Below are 21,753 nucleotides of genomic sequence, written 5' to 3'. Positions count from 1 at the left end.
TTTGTCATAGTTTATGTAAAAATTGTTATGGTGACTCATATTTGGCATCTGTTACATTATATTATTGATTTTGATTACTCATCAAGTAAACTTATATTATTTACTTTTATTTAGTACATTGAATGACGTTTCTAGTCATCAGGAGTTATTTCCCATTGCATAACAAAATCTTTAACCTTTTTTAAAAATAAACATTTACTCTAAATTTTAGCTTGTGTAATGTATTACTTAAAACTGAGAATACTTTCATTATTTTTTAGGTTTACTAGAACACAACCGTGATATCGCGGGTCAGTGACTGAATTAAAGTATATAACTATGCGTAAGCCTTATTTTAGTATTGGTATTGTCATCTGATTAAGTCGTGCCGATTATAAGATACACAGTTTTCTCTGCTTTCAAATCTTTCTGTTTGAACCCGTCGACCTGGAACTTTTCAATTATTGGTAATATTCAGGTCCTGGAATGAGTATTTTTTAATCAACAGCATTGTCCAATAAAGTTCAAATCTTTGATTCGCTGTTTTACGTCATGCCTGCTAACAAATTGAAAACTGTACCTATACGCCTTAATCCAAATTTTTCGTATTGTTATCTTAGAAAGTCTTACTAATTAATAAACTACAATAGGGAACAATTTGACAATGATTGAATTTAGTTGTGTAGACTTTGTGATTATGACCCGTGTATATAGTAAAATTAAATACACCATTTGGTGGTGCGCCTGTTAGATGCACATAAGGTAATAGGTAACAAGTGAATATACTATTGGTATCGGTACCGGATTCGACCCGGAACTTGTTAATTATTGGCAATATTAATTATGTGGAAAACAAAAGGGTCTGGAGTGGTGTAATTTTTAATCTACACAATTGTCCTATATTAGCTATATATAAAGTTGAATTCTTTGATATGTCGTTTTTACCTGATGCCGGCTGATAAATTGGACCTCGTAATTTTAGTATTATAGATTATTATAGATGCAAGAAGAAAAATTAACATGAATTTAAATGTTTGCAACTATTACAAAATAGAATTTTCTCCGAAAAAAATACCTCAACAAAGCTTGGAAATCCCAAATGAAATCATTGCGAAGTCAGCTAGAAAGATCATAATCTGAAAAAAGCATCCCCTAAAAATAAGTTTGTTAACTGTATCATTGACATTCAACAGAAGGAACAATTTTACTACTATAGGTTGTTTTTAAGCACAGTAACTGCTCTGTTTTGCTGAGCTGAATGTATAAATTCACAGCCATTAGCAGTCAGATTAGAAAAATACAATCTAAAGACACCAGTTGAGGGAGTGCCACACTCTCTTCATGCCCAGAAGTAAATCTGTGAAGGGTCCATATGAGGTCTTATGAATAATTCAAAAACACCAAAATGAGTCATCAGTTACCAAAGATTTATCCTAGAAATTTGGGTTTTTGCATTAATTTCTTATCACTACTCACCAACTTCCTACTTCTTTCCTTTCTACCGGATCAATTGTTGGTGAGCTGTCACTAGCGGAATCAATTGTATCTAGTTTTTGTAAGTAAGCCAGATAATGTCTATCATCACTTTGTTCTGACAGGTCAAACACCTCGTCACTATCTCCGCTGCTAGACTCTCGTCTTAAAAACCTCTTGTGACCTTGGTCTCGGAAAGAACGAGATAAATTTTCTAGTCCTGCTATTGTATATTTTCTTGGAACATCATAACTTCTGCTCAAACACAAGGTTGTATGGGCAGATGATAACTTTGGGGCTTCCATTGCTACAATATTTTAAAACTTTTGATTAATTTTACGATTTTAATTGGCAGTTCAATTAATTTAAATGTATTGTCAATTAAATTGGAAGAATTATTTTGAAATTGTTTAAACAACAAAAGAAGAATTCAATTCTGAAATAAATCTAAATATTTCCTTTATTGTCTTAAAATTACATAAAAACAAAAACAAAAATTCAACTTTTAATTTTACTGAAGCCAAGATAATTAGAGTGAAAGTAGAAAAACTCTTTAAAAGATAATTTTTCAAAAGTGTAAATGATTTCTGATGACATGAAAATATATCATTTACTGCAATTTGTGAAACCTTAAGATTTTTCAAATAATTCTGATCTACATTGATTATTGGTTGTTTACCATCCAGTGGCAAATATTTCATGCATGTTCAAGCCAGATTCTGATCAGGAAAGTATAAATGAATTAAAACAATGCACTTAGCATCATGGACCAGTTTAATGAACAATGATCAATGGTTCCAATTAATGAAATCTCTTTAGAAAAACAGTTTAAGGTTTATGTATGTCTTTTGTGTTTCACTGATATTTTATTGAAAACAAAAGAACTTATAGCTAGATAAACTGTGATTTTTTAAGTTTTAATTTAAGACCAACAAAAAGTGCTTATTTTTAAAGTTTAAAGAATGTGACCTATTACTCAAATATAATTGCCATTGGTATTTTTCAAAAGATGACATTTTAAATTTCAGCTTTGTTGGTTTTCTATTTTTCGTAAATTAAAACAAAATTTTTTGTACATGTTATTTAAATTTTCTTTGTTAAATAAATAAATTTAGAAAGACTAGGTCTCTGCAGTAAGAGTTCATTTTAGAAAGACATAGTTCCCAATACTATTTAGAAGTCTATGCTCTGACTTAGATGGTTACTACAACAATAAAAGGAAGATTAGGGAAATAACCACATAACTTTAAACAATCTCCCTTGATTCAGTTTTCATACATTTATATAAGAAACTATATAAATATGTAACTTCAACATAATTCATAAGAACGGTGGAACAGAAAAGGTTCTATTGGCTGCTGTTCAGACATTTTAATGTTTTTTCAATTGGTGTTATAATTTTATCCTTATCTAATTATATCACACTGCATCTCATATTATATAAATTTTTCTATGCAGAAGTGTTTTAGAGAAAAATAAACTTTTCAATCCAAATCTTTACATTAAGTATGTAAAATATAGTAAGAAAATCCATATTTTAATTTATTTTACATTTATCAAGAAAACAAAAAAAATCTCCAGTCAGTCTGGTTCCCTTTTTAAATTTCTATAAGAAACTGATAGGCTTTCTCATTAAACACTTCTTCAAAATTCTATCACCAAATTATTAATCTTTCCACCTGCTTTATTTAAAATATAATAGTTGTCATAAAACATGAGAATATTTTACAGCCAAGAGCCTAAACATTTTTTTTAAAATATTTCTTTTTTCCCAAAAAATCTACAAGTATAAGTCACTGAATCAAAGCAAACACGTTTAAAACAGAAAAACAACCACTTGATCTACAACATATAGATACTCACGGATAGCAATGGGTTGTGCTATAAGAAGGAGTATGATATACTTGGTTAAAAGCCAGTCAAAAATATATACAGCTGGTTCAAATTGAGCATTAAGCAGAGAAAATTAGTAGTGTAAATTATAGATTCAGTGAAATATAAGTGGATGTGAAAAGAATTGTGTGATGTGGTTAGAAACATAACTCTGAAGCTGATTAGCATGATGGGATAGTTTGCACTTGTACTAAAAATAGTTTTATTCACCACTGTTTTCTTTTCATAGAAAATAATGTTAGGATTATCTCCCTTACAGTGGTGAATAAAAAAATGTTAGGTAGCATCAGTTCAGACCAAACCTGAAACACATTTTACCTTCAAAAACAGGTGGCAGTGACCTAGATCTACTTGCTTCTTGATGGTCTAAACATTGATAAATTAATGATAATTTTAAAATGTTTTTTTTTCTAAATAGATAGTTAAAAGCAACATATAAGTTTTAGTAAAACAAAACAATTCTGTTTTCTTTTATCTACAGCAAGTCTAGATTTTTTCCATTTCAAAATAAATATATTGAAAATTTCTATACATTTTTGACAAATTTCATTAGAATAGTTTTACAATACAATTTTTTTCTTTTACATTTTTTGACTCATAAAAAACAAGAGAAAAAAAATCCCCAAAATGTGTTAGGATATAATTTAATACCTAGTATCATACTTTTTCAATAAAATTAATATAATAAAGTGATATTTATACAAATCTGGTGGTGACCTACATTAAAATTAATTCAATATAATATATAACGATTAAGCCGTTTATAAAAGTGATGCATATCATAGATACATAAAAAGCTGTTGCATGAAAAACAAATATCAAAAGTTATTTTTAGAATTGATATATCAGCAAAAAATCAAATGTCATACACATACAGCCTTTAGCAAATTTATACTTTTAAATAATCTAAATTTATTAGGTAATATTCAGTGCACATTAATATTTGGTGAATAATTATTCTACATAATAAAACATGATTCAATTATTTGTAAAAAAGATTAAAAACTAATTTTTAAGCATGAAGGAGATAATATCTTTCAATTTTTAATTCATGTATAAACATTTATACAAAATAATCTCATCATAGATACCAGGACTAAATGTTGTATATACGCCAGACGCATGTTTCGTCTACAAAAGACTCATCAGTGACGCTCAAATCCAAAAAGTTAAAAGGGCCAAATAAAAAAAAAAATTTCGACGTCAGTGGACATAATAAATGGCTACAGCTCACCCTTGCCTTTTGCACTAGTGTTCTAAATATACTATTTTTTAAACATTCATCAATAAAATTGAAGGTGGAAAATATCAAAGAGACAACAACCCACCCAAAGAGTAACAGTTGAAAGCCACCAATGGTTCTTCAACGAAGTGAGAAAATCCTGCCAAGTATTCAAAATTAATTTTTAAATTATAAGAAGTTTGAGATTTTCCTCTAGATTTTCCCATATTTCAAAACTATTCATAAATTTCAAAAATTGATTAAAGCTAATCATATTTATTGATTTTACGAAAACCCTACTACAAAATATGTGTATTTCATTATAAATACAAATAAATCTGATGTGCATAAAATAACATAATAGATCACAAAGCATGTACATGTATACTAACTTTTTGTTCTGTAGAGAGCAGAATCAAGAGATTCTGCTATTCTCTGGTTTTTATAAGTCTGCCAATTCACTTTCCTTCTTGTAACACCCATTGGTATGTTAGACTCACAACTATCTACAATTCTCTGAAATAAAACATACAATTAAATAATGTGTCTGGGTGAGTATTGTAATAGTAAGAACTCACATATTGATAACTGAAACATATATCTTTAGGCATATATTTTTTAAATAGTAATAATCAAACTCACATTTTTGTCCATTCCTGAAACCCCAGCTAAGTTACAAAGAGTTGTCCTCAAAATATTGCATGGAATTCCCTCAAATATTTAAGAATACACTAAGAGGAATATACATGCTGCCCACTATATATAAGTAAAATATATGTGGGTTGCATGTGATAAAATCAACAACCTAACAACACTAATCATTATTATCCTGCCATTGCTTTTTCTTCAATAAGAAATAAAACTGGACTGAACTATGTCCCTCTCCCTACCCAAAAAGCTCAGGGATACAGGAAATTATCTGTTGAAATTGGTCTCAATCCACTTAGAAGACTTTGAGATAAATGTTAGTAAAAACCAAATGAAAATGAACAAAATATGACAACAGTATAGATTTACACTTGTATATAAGTACATGTAATTTTGGAAACATTTTGTTTTCTTGTTTCAAAAGTTCATGAAGGTTGAAGGGCATGTACTCTAAAATGTAGAACAGTGCATGCAATGTCATAAACATTTTGTATACTTGTATCAAAGGTTAGTTAAGGTTGAAGGACCTGCACTCTAAAAAATTACATCTGTTGAAACTAACAAGTACCAACTTGTTCAACTTTATAATATATCATATATAAAACGGTATGATTGCCAATAAGAGCTAGAACTCTACACCAATGACCAAAATGACATAGGATTTAGCTACTATGGGTCCTTGTACATCCTTCAACTATGAGCAATATATGTCAGTAACTGCTAGTTGCCCTTTGTTAATTTATGTATCATTGTCATTTTGCTTAGTTTCTTTTGTTACCAATTCTGACATAGGACGCCAACTGCTTATTACTGCATGTTTTTTTTAATCTACTTTGACTAGAGGTTTAGGGAGAGGGTTGAGATCTCACTTAACATGTTTAAACCCCCTCCCTCCACATTGTTGTGCCTGTCCCAAGTCAGGAGCCATTGGCCTTTGTTAGATTTGTATGTTTTTAATTTTAGTTCATTTATATGTTTTGGAGTTTAGTATGATTTCCATTTTCACTGAACTACGGTAGTACACATTTTTATTTAAGGGCCAGCTGAGGCCCATCTCCAGTTGCGGGGTTTTCTCACTGCATAGAAGACCCATTGGTGACCTCAGCTGTTATCTGCTCTTTGGTCGTTTTGTTGTCTCTTTGATATATTCCAGGCATTTCCTTATAAATTAAGCGAATGATTGTACACTTACCTTGCTACAGTGTGTCTTGCCTTCTGGGGCTAATACAACTTTATCTTGATCTTTAATATAGGTTTCACGCTTTGCCTGTGGAAATATTTAATGATTTATTTCAATTATTCTGAACCTGTAAAAGTTATATGGTACTAATTTCAAATTATTCATGTTAAAATGTAAAATTTAACAAATACCTTTTTTTTAATTTCAATTTCTGAATGAATCACATGACTGACTGTATGGTACTCTTTTAGTCTCTCATACATCTTTAAGATTATTTTGGGGTTTGAAAGTTAAAAGTGGACAATCAACATAAGTCAAGGAAAAAAGGAAACACCATGACAAACAGAGAACAGACAAACACTCAAACAACAGTCAATAGACAACTTAATATTAAGCAATATGAACCCACCAAAATGTAGGGGTAAACCAGATGATTTTGAAAGGTCAGCACACATTACTCAGGTTAAGATGAAATACCTCGTAATTATTTTGTCGTTGGTTGCATTGTTTTGATCTGTTTATGTTTACCCAATCTGTTCTACTTTCATTACCAAACATCCATACCAACTTTTTAAAATCTCTGTTTTCGTACGGATTTGACATAGAAATTATCTTCGTGCATATGGATCATGTAGTAAAACAGTGATGTCAAATATTGAAATATTTTAAGGCCCTGATGTGACAGTCACTTTTTTTTTAAATCAGTTATAAAATAGACATAAATAAAAACAAAAATAAAAAATTTAATAAATGGACAAGATAGTGAATACACAATTAATCTCTCTTAACTTCTACATTATAATTATGAGTCCAAAATTTCAAATCTCCAGTTGTTACTAGGCAGTTCTGTCACATGTTTGCATAAATATATGTCATATGATTGTTAAAGAAACACCTGCAACATTTTTATCTATATATTGCATAACTTTGTAAAACATTGATACATTAGATCATCCATACAATTATATAACATGTAATTGTAACTTGTTTCAGACTTTCCATACAATGTCTCTTTCTAGGGTTCATTTGAGTCTTCGGGTTGCTGTCTTGTTAACCTATACCCTACATTTCCTTTTATTCAAATACAAAGTCTAAGCTAACTGCAGTGGTGGATCCGGAGGGGTTCAGGGGGTTGGAAACCCCCATTTTTTGGGACAATCAACGCATTTGAATGGGGACATAAGGGTGGAACCCCTTATTTCTCCTGGGTTGGGACCCCCTTCCCCCTTTTTAAAAATAAAAGCCTGGATCTGCCTCTAAAGTGGATTAGAAAATTTTAGCATCACATACCTGTAGTCCAATCAACCATATCATAAGACTTTCATGGTTCTCTGCAGTAAAGATATATTCTTTTCCATCAGATCTGAAAAAAAAAACATTGTAAAATTAATTTGGTTCCATCTTCTTAAAAATTATGCTGATCTGATTAAATAAAAATGTACACCAGAGGGTTAATTGCACCAATTTGTTAAAATTAAAGAACAATCAGCTTCTTATTCTACATTAATACGGCTTCTTATTCTATATTAACAAGGCTTCTTATTCTATATTAACACGGCTTCTTATTCTATATTAACACGGCTTCTTATTCTATATTAACCAAAAGGTACCATCTTTATTTTACATGAAGGCTCTTTACACCATTCATTTTTGGGGCCCTTTATAGCTTGCTGTTGGGTGTGAGCCAAGGCTCTGCGTTGAAGATCATATTTTGACCTATAATGGTTTACTTTTAGAAATTAAGACTTGGATACAGAGATGTCTCATTGGCATTCATACCGCAACTTCTTATATCTATCTTAAGAAATAATTCTGAAGGACAATATTAGTAGTCTCAGGGAAGATAAATAGAGAGCATACTGATTTGTTAATTTTCTCACTCTTTTCCTATCAAGTTATTCAGGAAAATTTCACCTAAGGCATTTTCACAAAAAATCGAGTATGAATTTGAGGTTTAAGATGAAATGCAGACTTTTATCTTAGGACTGTCATAGTTTTCAATCAGAGCTTATGGAAAGAACATACCGTACATGAACTTAATCAAACTTAGAATCAGAGGTATATTTACAATGTACTGTGGATTCATTCATTTTTCGTGGGTACCAATTTTGATGGATTGAGGAAAACTTGCATATTCGTGGATATTTAATATCGTGGTTTTAACAAAGTCTGCATATATTCCTTAAGAAAATTTGCAATCAATTAAACATTTAAATTTGTGGTTCCCCTGTACCCACTGAATCCACGAAATTGGTATCTAACGAATATCAATGAATCCACAGTATGAACTAATGGCCCACTAGGAGAGGATTTAGGGGAGGCAGGGTCCTGGACCCTTTCTTATGGTGCTGCATTTATAATAAATGCATGCCTTTTAAAATCCTGAATCCCCCTTCCTTGCTCCTCTCATTAAATCATAGGATGCTCAGGCCACAATTAAAGGTTTTTCTGGGTCACAGTATGACCTTCAACAATAAGCAATAGGTGTACTTTAATGTTAATCGAAATCCTTCATTAAAATCATAAACAATAAAGATAAATTCTGAAATGTTTATATAATTCCTTTTATGTATCTTTGAATAAAAGATAAATAAATTATTGAATTTATATTGCAGATATGATTCATACGCCAAATGTTACCTCCCTTAAGTGATGATGTGGGGGCATTCAGAACACGCTGTAATCTCTATTGATTTGTTGTGTGAGTACTTTTATGTTTCTGTTCGTCGATTCAATTGTATTATAATATAAAACCCTGAGTTATTATCAGTCTAGTATTGAGTTACTGTGTTGCACATTAAAGAAAGTTGTATGCAATCTACTTATAATACATGTATCCACTAAGTACTGTGGATTCAGTGGCGGATCCAGCCATTTTAAAAAGGAAGTGGTCCCAACCCAGGATAAAGGGAGGGTTTCAGCTATATGTCCCAATTCAAATGCATTGATAGGCCAAAACAAAGGGGGGTTCCAACCCCCCCCCCCCTCCCCCAGGATCCGCCAATGTAATACCATTATTATTCATAGGGTACTGACTTTCATGGATTTTGTGGGTAAAGACCATGGCGGATCCAGAACTTTTTATAAGGACAGACCAGCGACTGACCAAAGGGAGGGCCTGCTCCAGTCCAGCTTCAGTGATTCCCTATAAAATTAACCAAATCTTTCCCACAAAAGTGGGGGCCAGGGTCCACCTTTGATGGTTAAACTTTGGATTTAAATGTTCAAAGAAATATGAATATTCTATAGGCTTGTATATACAGATTTTGGCTTAACCACACAAAATTAAATTTCCACAAATATAAATGTTTTCTTTAATCCATAAAAATTGGTATCTATGAAAGTAAATGTTCCAATTTGTGTTATATAACTTTTGTTCTCTATTGCATATCAATATGTTACATAGCTTCCTCAAATATAGATAAAGTAGCAACTCATTTTCAACCTTTTATAGCGAACCCTATGATAGTTTTCCATAGATTCACCTGCAAGTTACCTGTCGATTTAAACTTTTGGCAGTTCTATTGTCCCATCTAACAAATACAACAGGTATTGTTCTCTGTGTAGTTTATTCACTGGGACCTTTAAATTTCTTCTAGGAGAAATATATCACTCATTGATTAATTTACCTGACCAAAAAATTATCTGTTTTTTTATTGAAATACTTCTATAAACTCACATAAACTGTATGCAATATTGTATTTATTCAATATACTATTAATATATTTTCAATCTGTTCAATACAAAATCTGATTTAATAATAAAAAGTATATTTTAGACACATTTTTTAGTATTTTCCAAAGAATTTGCATGTTTTTGTTGTTGTTAATTTATAGACTATGTTTATGAAGACCTTAATTTAAAAATAATAATATTCAAATTTTTATTTATCAAACACACAAAAATATTTATTGAATATTTGATCAGAAATCAACTTTTAATTTTTAAATCATTATTAATATTGAACACATTAAAAACAAGTTTTTGGTTTTGAATAAATACAACACCACATGCAGTTTTGTGAGTCCTTTCTTAGTATTGGTATAAGTATTTTTTCATCATTGACAGTTCAATTTTTTGTTCAGGTAAATTAATCAATGAGTGATATATTTCTCCTAGAAGAAATTTAAAGGTCCCAGTGAATAAACTACACAGAGAACAATACCTGTTGTATTTGTTAGATGGGACAATAGAACTGCCAAAAGTTTAAATCGACAGGTAACTTGCAGGTGAATCTATGGAAAACTATCATAGGGTTCGCTATAATAGTGGATATAAATATGAACATTGACAACAACACTTAAGTAAACTGCATCTTTTATTGTCGACATGTATCGCTGATTAGATCGGCTTCATCAGGACAAAGTATGCAAAATTAGAACCTCTGAAGTACAAAAAAACGGCATCATGTATGTGACATCATATAATTGTCCATTCCATTACATAATGATATAGAGTATCCCATAGCAACGTCAACAATGGACAATTATGACGTCACATACATGATGACGTTTTCTTGTACTTCAGGGGTTCTATTTTTGTATACTTTGTCGTGATGAAGCCGATCTAATCGGCGAAACATGTCGACAATAAAAGATGCAGTTTCCTTAAGTGTTGTTGTCAATGTAGCAGTATTTGATTTTTTTATCTGACAACGCTGCATACCATCTGGTATCCACTTAATCTACCAGCACAAAACATAAGAGGCGTTGGTTCAGCAGCTCTTTATTTATCTTAAAATATGAACATTGTACATTAAACTTAGTCATATATGACATATATTGATGTTTTGGGCTGTTGACACTACTATCACAAAATGTACAATTTTTAAGAAGATAAGAGACAAAACTTTCATTTTACTCCTAATTTTTGTTTTAGACTTGCAGCTATGTTGGGTGACAGACATGATCATCAGACACATTTGTTAAATGAGATATCTCAAGAATGATTCTGATCCAGTTTTGTTTCAGTTGATCAAGCAGTTTTATAGATTTTTCTAAAAGTTAATGGATGATAAACAACACCAGGCAACAAACAGTTTAGCTAAGCAATGTAAAAGTCCAGGTTTTTTTTTTATCTAAGCACTGGCCTTTGTATTTCTAACAGATTTTATATCCTTGTCCTTGAATTTTTGTCTGTTATTTATTTCAACTCTTCCAAACCCAAGATTACTACATATTTAATATGACATTACAAATGTTGTTTAAATTGAATTTTATTTTTTTGCTCCCATACTGTAAGAGAGATTACACAATTGTGCACCATACTGTATTAAAGCCAAGTTAAAAGTGAGGTAACAAAAATCAATACATATATCTGCATGCAAATCCTATTATACACCTCAACAACACAGTGTAAATAATACTTATACAAAATTTTCAAGTGTAAAACTTAAGATCCATCCTTGCAATTATAAGCATAAGCGCATCATTTTTAGAGAGATAATCCCTTTTTTTCCTATCACAATTTTAGTAATGTGAGATTTTTGCTACCAGATTAGTTGTTGCTAAAATGGGCCATTAAAAATGCATCCAGTACTATAGCATGCTAGTGGTCTGTGCTAAAATTACCATAAGTTCTTTTAAATTTTATAATTCTAATAAAATTAATAAGAAGAACATATTTGTTTTTCGCTCATTCTTTTATATAAATAAGGCCATTAGTTTTCTCGTTTGAATTGATTTACATTGTCCTATCAGGGCCTTTTATAGCTGACTATGCGGTATGGGCTTTGCTCATTGTTGAAGGCCGTACGGTGACCTATAGTTGTTAATGTCTGTGTCATTTTGGTCTCTTGTGGACAGTTGTCTCATTGGCAATCAAACCACATCTTCTTTTTTATATTGATTCTGATATCTGATATAGTTTCACAATTTACAGTACATGTACTAAAAATCAGGACAATATATAAGCAGGGCATGTATTCATTTAATGATTAACACCACAATTCCATTTTTTCTATCAAATGCAGATAAAACTGGTTCAGAATTTAATCTTTCATTTATAATATCATAAACAAACTTTGTAATAAAAAATAATCTCAATATCTCAAATAAAATGAGAGTAAAAATCCTAACAACTGTTGTTCTTTTAAAATGATGGAATGATAGTCAACAGTAAAACTATATGTCTTGATCACTTTATTGAAGCCTGATAGTAAATTAATTCCATCCTGTCTAAGTTATTGTCCTGTAGACGATATAGTCCTAACAAACCTCCAAATATAAGTAAATGTGTTCAGATGGATTTATCAATATATATATATATATTCATTTCCGACAGTTAAAAAAGAATCTGGACGTACAGTCATAAATCAGGAACCAGTACAGAGAAAGGAACAAAAATTCTGCTTTTTTTCCATTTGTAAAGGGCACTAGCTTAAGAGCAAAAAAAGTGACTCCACCAACATTCATATTGATCTGTGTTTTGTTGTAATAAGCATTGTGTATAAGTTTCATTACATTTGGTGCAGGCAAACTAAACTTTCAGAAACCAATTTTGGGACGTACAGATGTACATACAAACAGACAAAGGTAAACATAATGCCCCCTCCTCTACGGCGGGGGGGGATAAAAATTATGACCTTAGGAACCACTCCTTATTTCTATGCACCTTGATGATTCAGTTTATATCTGTACTAATACATGTAACCCTGACCTTCATTTAGTGTTGACATATTGCAAACAAAAACTTTTAAATTTAGCTCTAAAATCAATCATTGCATTATTTGTCGGGCTGCATGAAATAAGCCTTTTCACTTCTTAAACAATAAAATTCAATATAGACATAATCTATATTTCTTTATATATAAATGTGTTTGTTCATGTGATGGGATTACGACCTTCAGTCATCAATTTGTATTGTGTTATTAAAGTCACGAATAAAGAAAAAAATTAAGGATGATAACATATATGAGGGTTGTAGTAGGGGAACTTTCATGAAGAAAGATGATAAAAAATGTTGCCAATGACTTTAACAGTCATTTTGGGGGATGAAGATAAAATGTATTTTTCTGTATGAGATAAAGAAATTGAATCATGTTAATTTATATATTTTCAAAAATAACAGAAAATGATATTTTTTCAGACCTCTGAAAATTTTAACCAATTCGACACAAACAGTAGCCAAAAATACCACTTGATGCCTGAAGGTAATGGGTAATCCTTTCCTCATAATACTTTTAAAAGTGTGGCTAAAAAAATATGCTATTTTTATATTCTATTTCCTGCAGATTTTAGAGTGAAGTTAAGTGAAAGAGTGAGCACAGTTTGTTCCAATGTAGTTCTGTTTATACACCATTTGGTTGAGCACTCAATAATTGTATAACCCTACCTCATTCTTTATATGCTTGTCCCAGACCAGAAATCTGTGTTCCAATGGGGTGGTTAGTTTTTGTCTGCCCTAATAGATTTTTTCTTTAATGTTAACAGCTTAAATTGATTTTAAGTTTACTCATATTAATTGTATCACATTTTGTTATCATGGGGACTTTTTAGCCTTCTATATGGTTTTCACTTTGCTCATTGTAGAAGGTAGTACAGTGACTTGCCAATGTCCACATCGCTGTCTGTTGGTCTCTGGTGAAAAGTAATCATATTGAAAAAAAAATTGGAAACCAGAATTTTTTAAATTGTGGACCATGGCCCCAAAAAAGACAGAAGTTCTTTTGTACTGAAATGAAAAGAGATAATGTGTTATAAGATTGACTGTTACTTTTAAATTATTCTAAATTTAAGAAAAAATCTCCCTCGTGCAAAGCTCTGATTCATATCCTTTGGCTATTCCTTTCGTTTGTTTATATGCCATTCATTATTTTTAAGTTTTAGAATTACAAATATTTTGCCTCAAGCTTCACTGAAGAGACATGTATTGTCCAAATGTGCATCAGATGCAGAAAACTTGGTATTGTTAATGTTTTTGTTTTATAGCAAAGACAACCACCTTCTATAGGTTAGTGACTAAGAGAGAAATCAGGCTTCAAACATGATGCAACATGTGTTAAAAGCAAGCCCTGACCTCTAGTTGACATTGCTGTGATACAGTAATAATTAGTTGACAAGAAATGTCATTGATCTGATAACTGTTATCTTAAATGGACAAAAAGGGCAAATGTATTATTTGGCCTCATTCTTAAATCTTTGTGGTGTTTTTTGACATATTTAATTTTTCAGTTTCAGTGGCGGATCCAGAACTTTTCATAAGTGAGGGGCACTGACTGACCTAAGGGGGGCCACTCCAGTCATGATTCAGTGATTCCCTATATAATCAACCAAATTTTTCCCACGAAAGGGGGCCCGGGCCCCCAAGGCCCCCCCCCCCTGGATCCGCCTATGAGTTTCAAAGTTCAAAGTTTATAAGTTTCACTGTTGTAATGAACAATCAGAACGTAAACAAATGTAAATTTTATACTTTGGTTAATTGGGCTGAAATATGAGTCACCAAGCTTGTTCTTGACCTAAAGGTTGGTAAAGTTCTGACATGTTGTATAACTTGTAAGCATTTAACTTCAATTGAACACTATAAGGTATGAGGGAAATCTGGATTCAGAATAAAAAAAAATTGTCATATGATGGACCATAATATTTTTTTCATCAAATTGGGGATCAGAATAATTTTTTATCAAAAAACATAACCCCCCACCCATGAAAGAATATTTTTTTTATCAAAAAACATAACCCCTCACCCATGAAAGAATAATTATTTATCAAAAAACATAACCCCCCACCCATGAATTTAAATGGCTGTTTCCTAAGGATAATATGAGGAAAGCATCATAAGACAAGAAAGACATTACTTAGCAAGGACTATAGGCAACAGGGAGAATAAGAAGTCAGGTATTTTGGCAAGATTTGGCAAGGACTATAGGCAACATGGAGTAAACAAAGTATCTTGAGGTGACCTCAAGAAAACAAAAAGAATGTTGCATATGTCAAACATATATTGTCCTTCATGCATGGTTGATTATAGACCATGGAAATACCTATGCAGTGGAAAAGCCATGCACCAGTTATGAACCTCCTTCCATATGAAGTAAAGGACATAAATTCAAGAACAATCACGATTCTTACATCTAAAAATAAAAAATGAGCAAAAATATGATGATGGGAGTTCTGAAATATTTGCATAACTACCCATCACTCCATGTTAAATTGCAACTGAGGCTGTGAAAAGGAAGTGCATACAGCGACTCCATTTTTCAACAGATCTACATGATTAGTAGGTTTCTGAGCTAACAAAATCCAATGATTAATACCTTTTAAATGGTTATTTCAATTGTAGAATGATTGGAACAATATCCAAATACATAATTTTTATATTTTGCATGTACTAAATTTTATTTTATCAGGAAGCCTACCTTCTATGTCAATGAACTTGACACAGAAATTGTTTACAATCACAGTATAAACCTTCACGTTAAAGGTTCGCAACACATTGTCTAATAATCACATTGTGTAGAATTAATCATACTTTTAGCCATATTTAATGACAAATGTAAACATCTGTTGCCTGGAGTCATTATTAAATCAAACTTTGATCAGCCAATGCTATTTTTCCTGGTTACTAAGACGCTGCACCTGTAATTAGCTGCCATCTAGAATACAGGTGCATTGGCTCCCGTCATACAGGCAAATTTTAATGTATTACAAGAGACTTGAATACTGGTCATATATTTTTAAATTGGTAATAGAAAGAAGAAGATGTGGTATGAGTGCCAATGAGACAACTCTCCATCCAAGTCCCAATTTGTAAGAGTAAACCATTATAGGTATAAGTACAGCCTTCAACACTGAGCCTTGGCTCACACTGAAAATTAAGCTACAAAGGGCCCCAAAATAACTAGTAAAAAAAAAGTATCACTATAGAATTCAGATATTTTAATTCAAAACTTAAGTACATTTGTACCTATTAGAGGTAGAGGTATAACTTGGAAATTCCAAAACTTTATATGAAGCCTCAAATTTAAAAAAAGTTATGCATAGGTATTTTTTAACAAAATGGATAGTTGTCATTATTAAACTTATGTACATATACTTTTTTTCTGAAGAAAATTCTTTAATTTGTCCACATTTAGAAGAAGTTTACTTTTTTATCAATTGCTTGCTTCCAGGAAGCAATTCGCCGACATATTTTCCGTATGCAAAGTGACAGTAGCGTAACCCTTCTTGTAAAAATGTGATCGCAATACGCATGGATCTGCCATAAAAATAAACAATTATCTGATTGTACATGTTAAATACGTGCTCAATATCCATGCTTCTGTGTTGATTGTTTACTTTAAGGTGACAATCTGTAATCTACAGCTTCAAAATACTACAATTAAGTAGCTGCCATATTTTATAACCTCATAACAGACACAGAGAAAAAAAAATTAATGATTGTATGATATGTTTGCATAAAAAATGATAAAATCGTGCACAAAAGACTAAGTTTATGATATATTACATGCATTGGTTCAAGAATTGGATAAACATTATTTTTCACCAGTCACTCGTTCCATATGACTTTAAACTAAAACCCTGAATACATTTTTAAGTATCTACAAAGGTCCTCATATCTTTATGGTGTTGGTATATTTTATGTTGGGCATATAGATCTCTTGCAGAAGTTAGACCTTGAAATATTATTTTCAATTTCTTACTAATTGATTATTGTAAAAAGTTCCAAATTTAAACACAAGAATGTTCTGACCGTTTAGAATTTTTCTAAAAATGTGATACTAATAGACAATGATGAGTTATTCTAATATTACTGTATGTACAAGTTATTCTAATATTACTGTATGTACAAGTTATTCTAATATTACTGTATGTACAAGTTATTCTAATATTACTGTATGTACAAGTTATTCTAATATTACTGTATGTACAAGTTATTCTAATATTACTGTATGTACAAGTTATTCTAATATTACTGTATGTACAAGTTATTCCAATATTACTGGATGTACAATGTGTGGAAGACACTGTCACATAGATTCATGAAATGGAAAATTAAAACTCACACATTTTTTTTGTAAATACATTTCTAGCAAAACTTAAAAGCATGCTTGTGCTTCTAAGGATACCCAACTCCTACTTTAAAGTATCGGAAAACAGGAAAATTTTTGGTAGGTGTATGACGAATTTGAAAAAGTGCACACACATTACAACTCATCAATATTGAACTGTTGAATAAATATTTAGTCATTACATTCAGTAGTTTGAAGATATGTCTGACAAACTCATCTAAGATCATTCATCATATTAAAATGTTCAAAGTATCAGTAAACAGAATGTAAGTAACTGGCAGATCCAAAAGGTGCTCACACATTACACATCATCATTATTGTCAAGCTGCACACCAAATACAAAGTCCTTCTATGAATTTGTTTCAAGAAAAGTGTGTTGATGAACAGATAGTTCAATGGATGGACAATGTGAAAGCGATATAGCCACACTCCTAGGGTGGACGTATCATGTAGTTTATGATAAGCAACTTTTCATCAAATATTTGAATAATTGATTCATTGTTGTTGCTTAATGTCCAGTGGCAAATATTTCATGCATATTTAGGACAAAGAAATATTTGATTGATTCATTGTTTGTTGCTTAATGTCCAGTGGCAAATATCTCATGCATATTTAGGACAAACAAGTATTTGATTGATTAAATTTTGGTTTTTTAATGCCACTTTTAAGCTCTGATTTTGGGCTATTTTGTGGTGGCCAGATTTTATGGGTGGAGGAAGCCGTAGTGCCCAGAGAAAATCACTGACCTTTGATCCAAAATGACAATCCTTGTCAATTAAGATTGGATTTGACTGCACACGCATGAGTGGGGTTCAAACTCACAACCTCAGTATTGACTGGCTAGTGATCACAGTAGTAACTACTTAGACCACTCTGCCACCGAGCCACCAAAGAAGTATTAAATACAGTACTTACAAGATAATAAACTGGTTGTGTGTATCTAAATCCAGTGATATCCCAGCTCCTTTAATGTTAATACTGCCTATTGGTGTTTTGTTGTGTCGTAACTCTTCCTCGTTCTTGTAATATACTAATTTACATTGAGCTTCATCAAGGACACACCAAACTTTACGCTTTGTTTTCAAAATACTCAGACCTGAAATAATTAATTGTAAAATATTCTATTTTTGGGTAAAAATTTTTTTTAAAGTAACTGTACAGAAAAATAGATTTGCACAGATGATGCCACTGCATGTATTTAATGTTACAAAAGGACATAACACAAGAACTGTTAAAGTGACACAACCTAAATTAAAACTTGATCTGTGTTTTGTGGTAATAGGCATTGTGTAAGAGTTTCATTACATTTGGTTTATGCAAACTTAAGTTAGAGAAACGGAAACAATAGATATAGTAATTTTTCCATTTCTAAAAGGGCATAACTCAAGAATGGTAAAATCGACACTACCAGATTTCAAACTTGATCTGTGTTTCATGAAATTAAGCATTGTGTATAAGTTTTATAGTATTTGGTTGAGGCAAACTAAAGCTAGAAAACATAAACAAAAAATTTAGCAGACAAAAGATCAGAGAGAACTGAAATCAATTTTAGGAAAGCAGGATGAACGGATGGGACAAGTGTTTTTTGCCATGGTGTTGTCAGTTTGTTTTTGACTTTGAGTTTGAAGGTCCCTTTGGTATCATTTGCATTTCTTGCACTTTATAGGTAATAACAATATAATTACTATTCCCCTTTTAGTCTTACTTATGTTTTTTTTTAAACGACCTTGACTTGCTATGAAGCCCTCACACGGTCGGGGTATTAGTTTTTAAGTAGGCAGATTTTTTTCAAACTATGCAAAATTTACCTTTGCTTCAAATAAAGAAATGCATATTTCATAATAAAACTAGATTTCCCTGTAAGTAAACAAGTCAGTTACTAAATTTTCTATTAGCTACTATTAATAAGCCACCAGATGTTTTCAAAAATGTTTATGGGAATACTAAATTAAACTAGAGGTCCCAAGTGCCTGTTTGGCTCACCTACATCTACTGTGTGGTTTTGGAAATCATAAAATAAGGCTAAAGTCATTATAAATAGTACTAGATACCCCTATAATGATTGAGACCAAGTTTAGTTTAATTTAGCCCAGTAGTTAAATTAAAAGTAGGTCATCCCAGTGTAGTCTTACAATAGTTACTGAAGACCACTTATCATTATTTAAATTAGTGTTCAATTTGTGACCATATAATTTTTTTTTACATATTTCCCAGACTTCTGTAGTAAACCCCTATGTTCTATTTTTAGTCATGTTGGATGGCAGGGTCATTTGATTTTTCAATCACAGTACTCTACTGAAAATTGTGGCAAATGTACATTTTTAATCTTGTTAGATTTTCTCCATCATAGCAGTTTTCAAGATAATATACAAAGCTTGCATTTTACCCCCATGTTTTATTTTTAGACATGTTAGCCATGTTGATTGGCAGGCAGGATAATCAGACCCATTTAACAACTAAATACCCTAATGAAGATTATGGCCAAGTTTGGTTAAATTTGTCTCAGTAGTTTCAGAATTGTTGAAAAATTGTTGAAAAATTGTCTTTCAAGGGCAATAACTCCTTAAAGGGTCAATTGACAATTTTGGTCTTGTTGACTTAATGATTGTAGATCTTACTTTTCTGAACATTGTTGCGGTTTACAGTTTATCTCTATCTATATTGATATTCAAGATAACACCCAAAAACTGCAAAATGTCCTTAAAATTACCAAATCAAGTGAATATATTCGAAATGAAGAATCAATGAGGAATAGTATATTTTACCAATTTATCACTTTTGTATAAATCCTATCATAGTGATATTTTGGGAAATTTTAACAAAAACTAAGTATTTACTAAATCAACACTTTAGTATGACCAAAAGCAATACCTAAACCTACGTTTAAAATTTCTAGTTAGTAGATAGATATAGGAAGATAGGGTATGAGTGTCAATGAGACATCTCTCCATCCAAGTCATAATTTGTAAAAGTAAACCATAATAGGTCATTGACTGGTTTAAAAGGGCAATTGTGACATAATTATTAGGTAACAGTAACATCACTTTTCAGCCCTAGAGTTTTATTTAGAACTTTTATAGTTTAAAAGCACTGCCTGAAGAAATATACTACATGTACTAAGTACCGATATTGATAATTCAGAAATGATTGTGATTTTTTGTTTTATTATTATAAATGTGAATAATGCAATTGAATAAGTATCGCAATAATAAGAACATTCTGATATCTTATACATATATGTATATAAATCGCATTATTAATCCTGCATTTTTGTCCATTCTTCAAAAATCACATTTATTTCAGAATTAACAGTATAACAGTTTCATCAGCTAATTCAAAATGGCTCTCAAGATGTCCTCTGATGATATTTTCATCTTCAAAGAAATGCTAAACTTGGACAATATAATATAAGCATTTTCTTTTTAGAATTTAGAATCAACATTCTGCCGGAGGTAAGAGAGAGGTAATAATTATAGTTACTATATATGTCCCTCAGAACATCATCTATAAATAGAAAAAAAAATCCAATCATTGGATGTTCCCCCAAATTTTCAATCAATTGAGACTTTACTATGTTTACAATGTCAAGGTCAAAATATCTACTTACCACCTCCTCCAGGTCGAAATTGGAGGTATCCCGAAAGGCTATTCCAACCAGACATTCTGTACTCATCTGTGCTAATCCTTATGATGACTGTATAGAGAGTTGATGGGAATGAAAAAGAGTTGATGGAGATGAGGTCATCCTATATAGTTCACAATAATGACTGTCCTTCACATCTGCTGACGATAAGAAATAAGTGGAATTAAAACTTAAATCTCCAAACCCTACTGAATTTAAATAGACATATAAATACACATCCAATTAAAGACAAAATAGATTAATTATGCAATAAGTTATAATTTATGTAACAGTCTTTATTCCGATCAATAATTCAGATTGTAAAGAAAATCCAACTAAAACTTTTAAAGTTTATATGCATAAAATTAGTTGATTTAGTATCAAAACAATTCAAAGTATCCGATCTCTATATCTATTGTTTCTCCGTCCCTATTTGATTATTCCAAATGAGTGAGTTTAACACTGGTATTATATAACTGACCGATTATAAATCACATCAGCTGTTTTTCCATTTTGTCAAGTAAGCAAAAATATATTAGTCCTTTCAGGTCGTTCTTTCTTCAGTGAAAATTAACTTTAGTTTAATGATCAACGTTTTATCACACAAAATAGTGTCATCAATGATGCATCTTAAATTAAAGAAAATTTTAAAGATTTTCTTTAAAATATCACGAAGGAATATCCTGACTCAACCAGGGTTATTAGAATAGAAAACATCTGTGACGACA

General features: G+C 31.2%; 1 protein-coding gene across 9 annotated transcripts in view; it reads right to left on the bottom strand.

Moving 5' to 3' along the window:
• LOC143062663 (uncharacterized) overlaps window positions 1-21,753 on the bottom strand; it is a 95,568-nt gene that overhangs the window by 53,292 nt on the left and 20,523 nt on the right. For 5 of the 9 annotated variants that reach the window (XM_076234361.1, XM_076234360.1, XM_076234359.1 and 2 more), the window contains exons 3-9: window positions 21,011-21,183; window positions 18,319-18,499; window positions 7,686-7,758; window positions 6,408-6,482; window positions 4,960-5,083; window positions 3,664-3,711; window positions 1,456-1,759 (exon numbers count right to left, since the gene is read on the bottom strand). In XM_076234361.1, coding sequence (XP_076090476.1) covers window positions 1,456-1,759; window positions 3,664-3,711; window positions 4,960-5,083; window positions 6,408-6,482; window positions 7,686-7,758; window positions 18,319-18,499; window positions 21,011-21,065 — 860 coding nt within the window. In that variant the 5' untranslated portion in view covers window positions 21,066-21,183. Of the gene's footprint in view, window positions 1-1,455; window positions 1,760-3,315; window positions 3,334-3,663; window positions 3,712-4,959; window positions 5,084-6,407; window positions 6,483-7,685; window positions 7,759-18,318; window positions 18,500-21,010; window positions 21,187-21,506; window positions 21,601-21,753 lie in introns of those variants that run through there. The other 4 variants (XM_076234363.1, XM_076234362.1, XM_076234367.1 and 1 more) reach the window with 4 other exon arrangements.

This window comes from Mytilus galloprovincialis, chromosome 2 (genome assembly GCF_965363235.1).
Source record: "Mytilus galloprovincialis chromosome 2, xbMytGall1.hap1.1, whole genome shotgun sequence".
Taxonomy (NCBI): Eukaryota; Metazoa; Mollusca; class Bivalvia; order Mytilida; family Mytilidae; genus Mytilus; species Mytilus galloprovincialis.
Note: the sequence above shows the minus strand (reverse complement) of the source record. Positions and strands in the feature narration are given on the sequence as shown.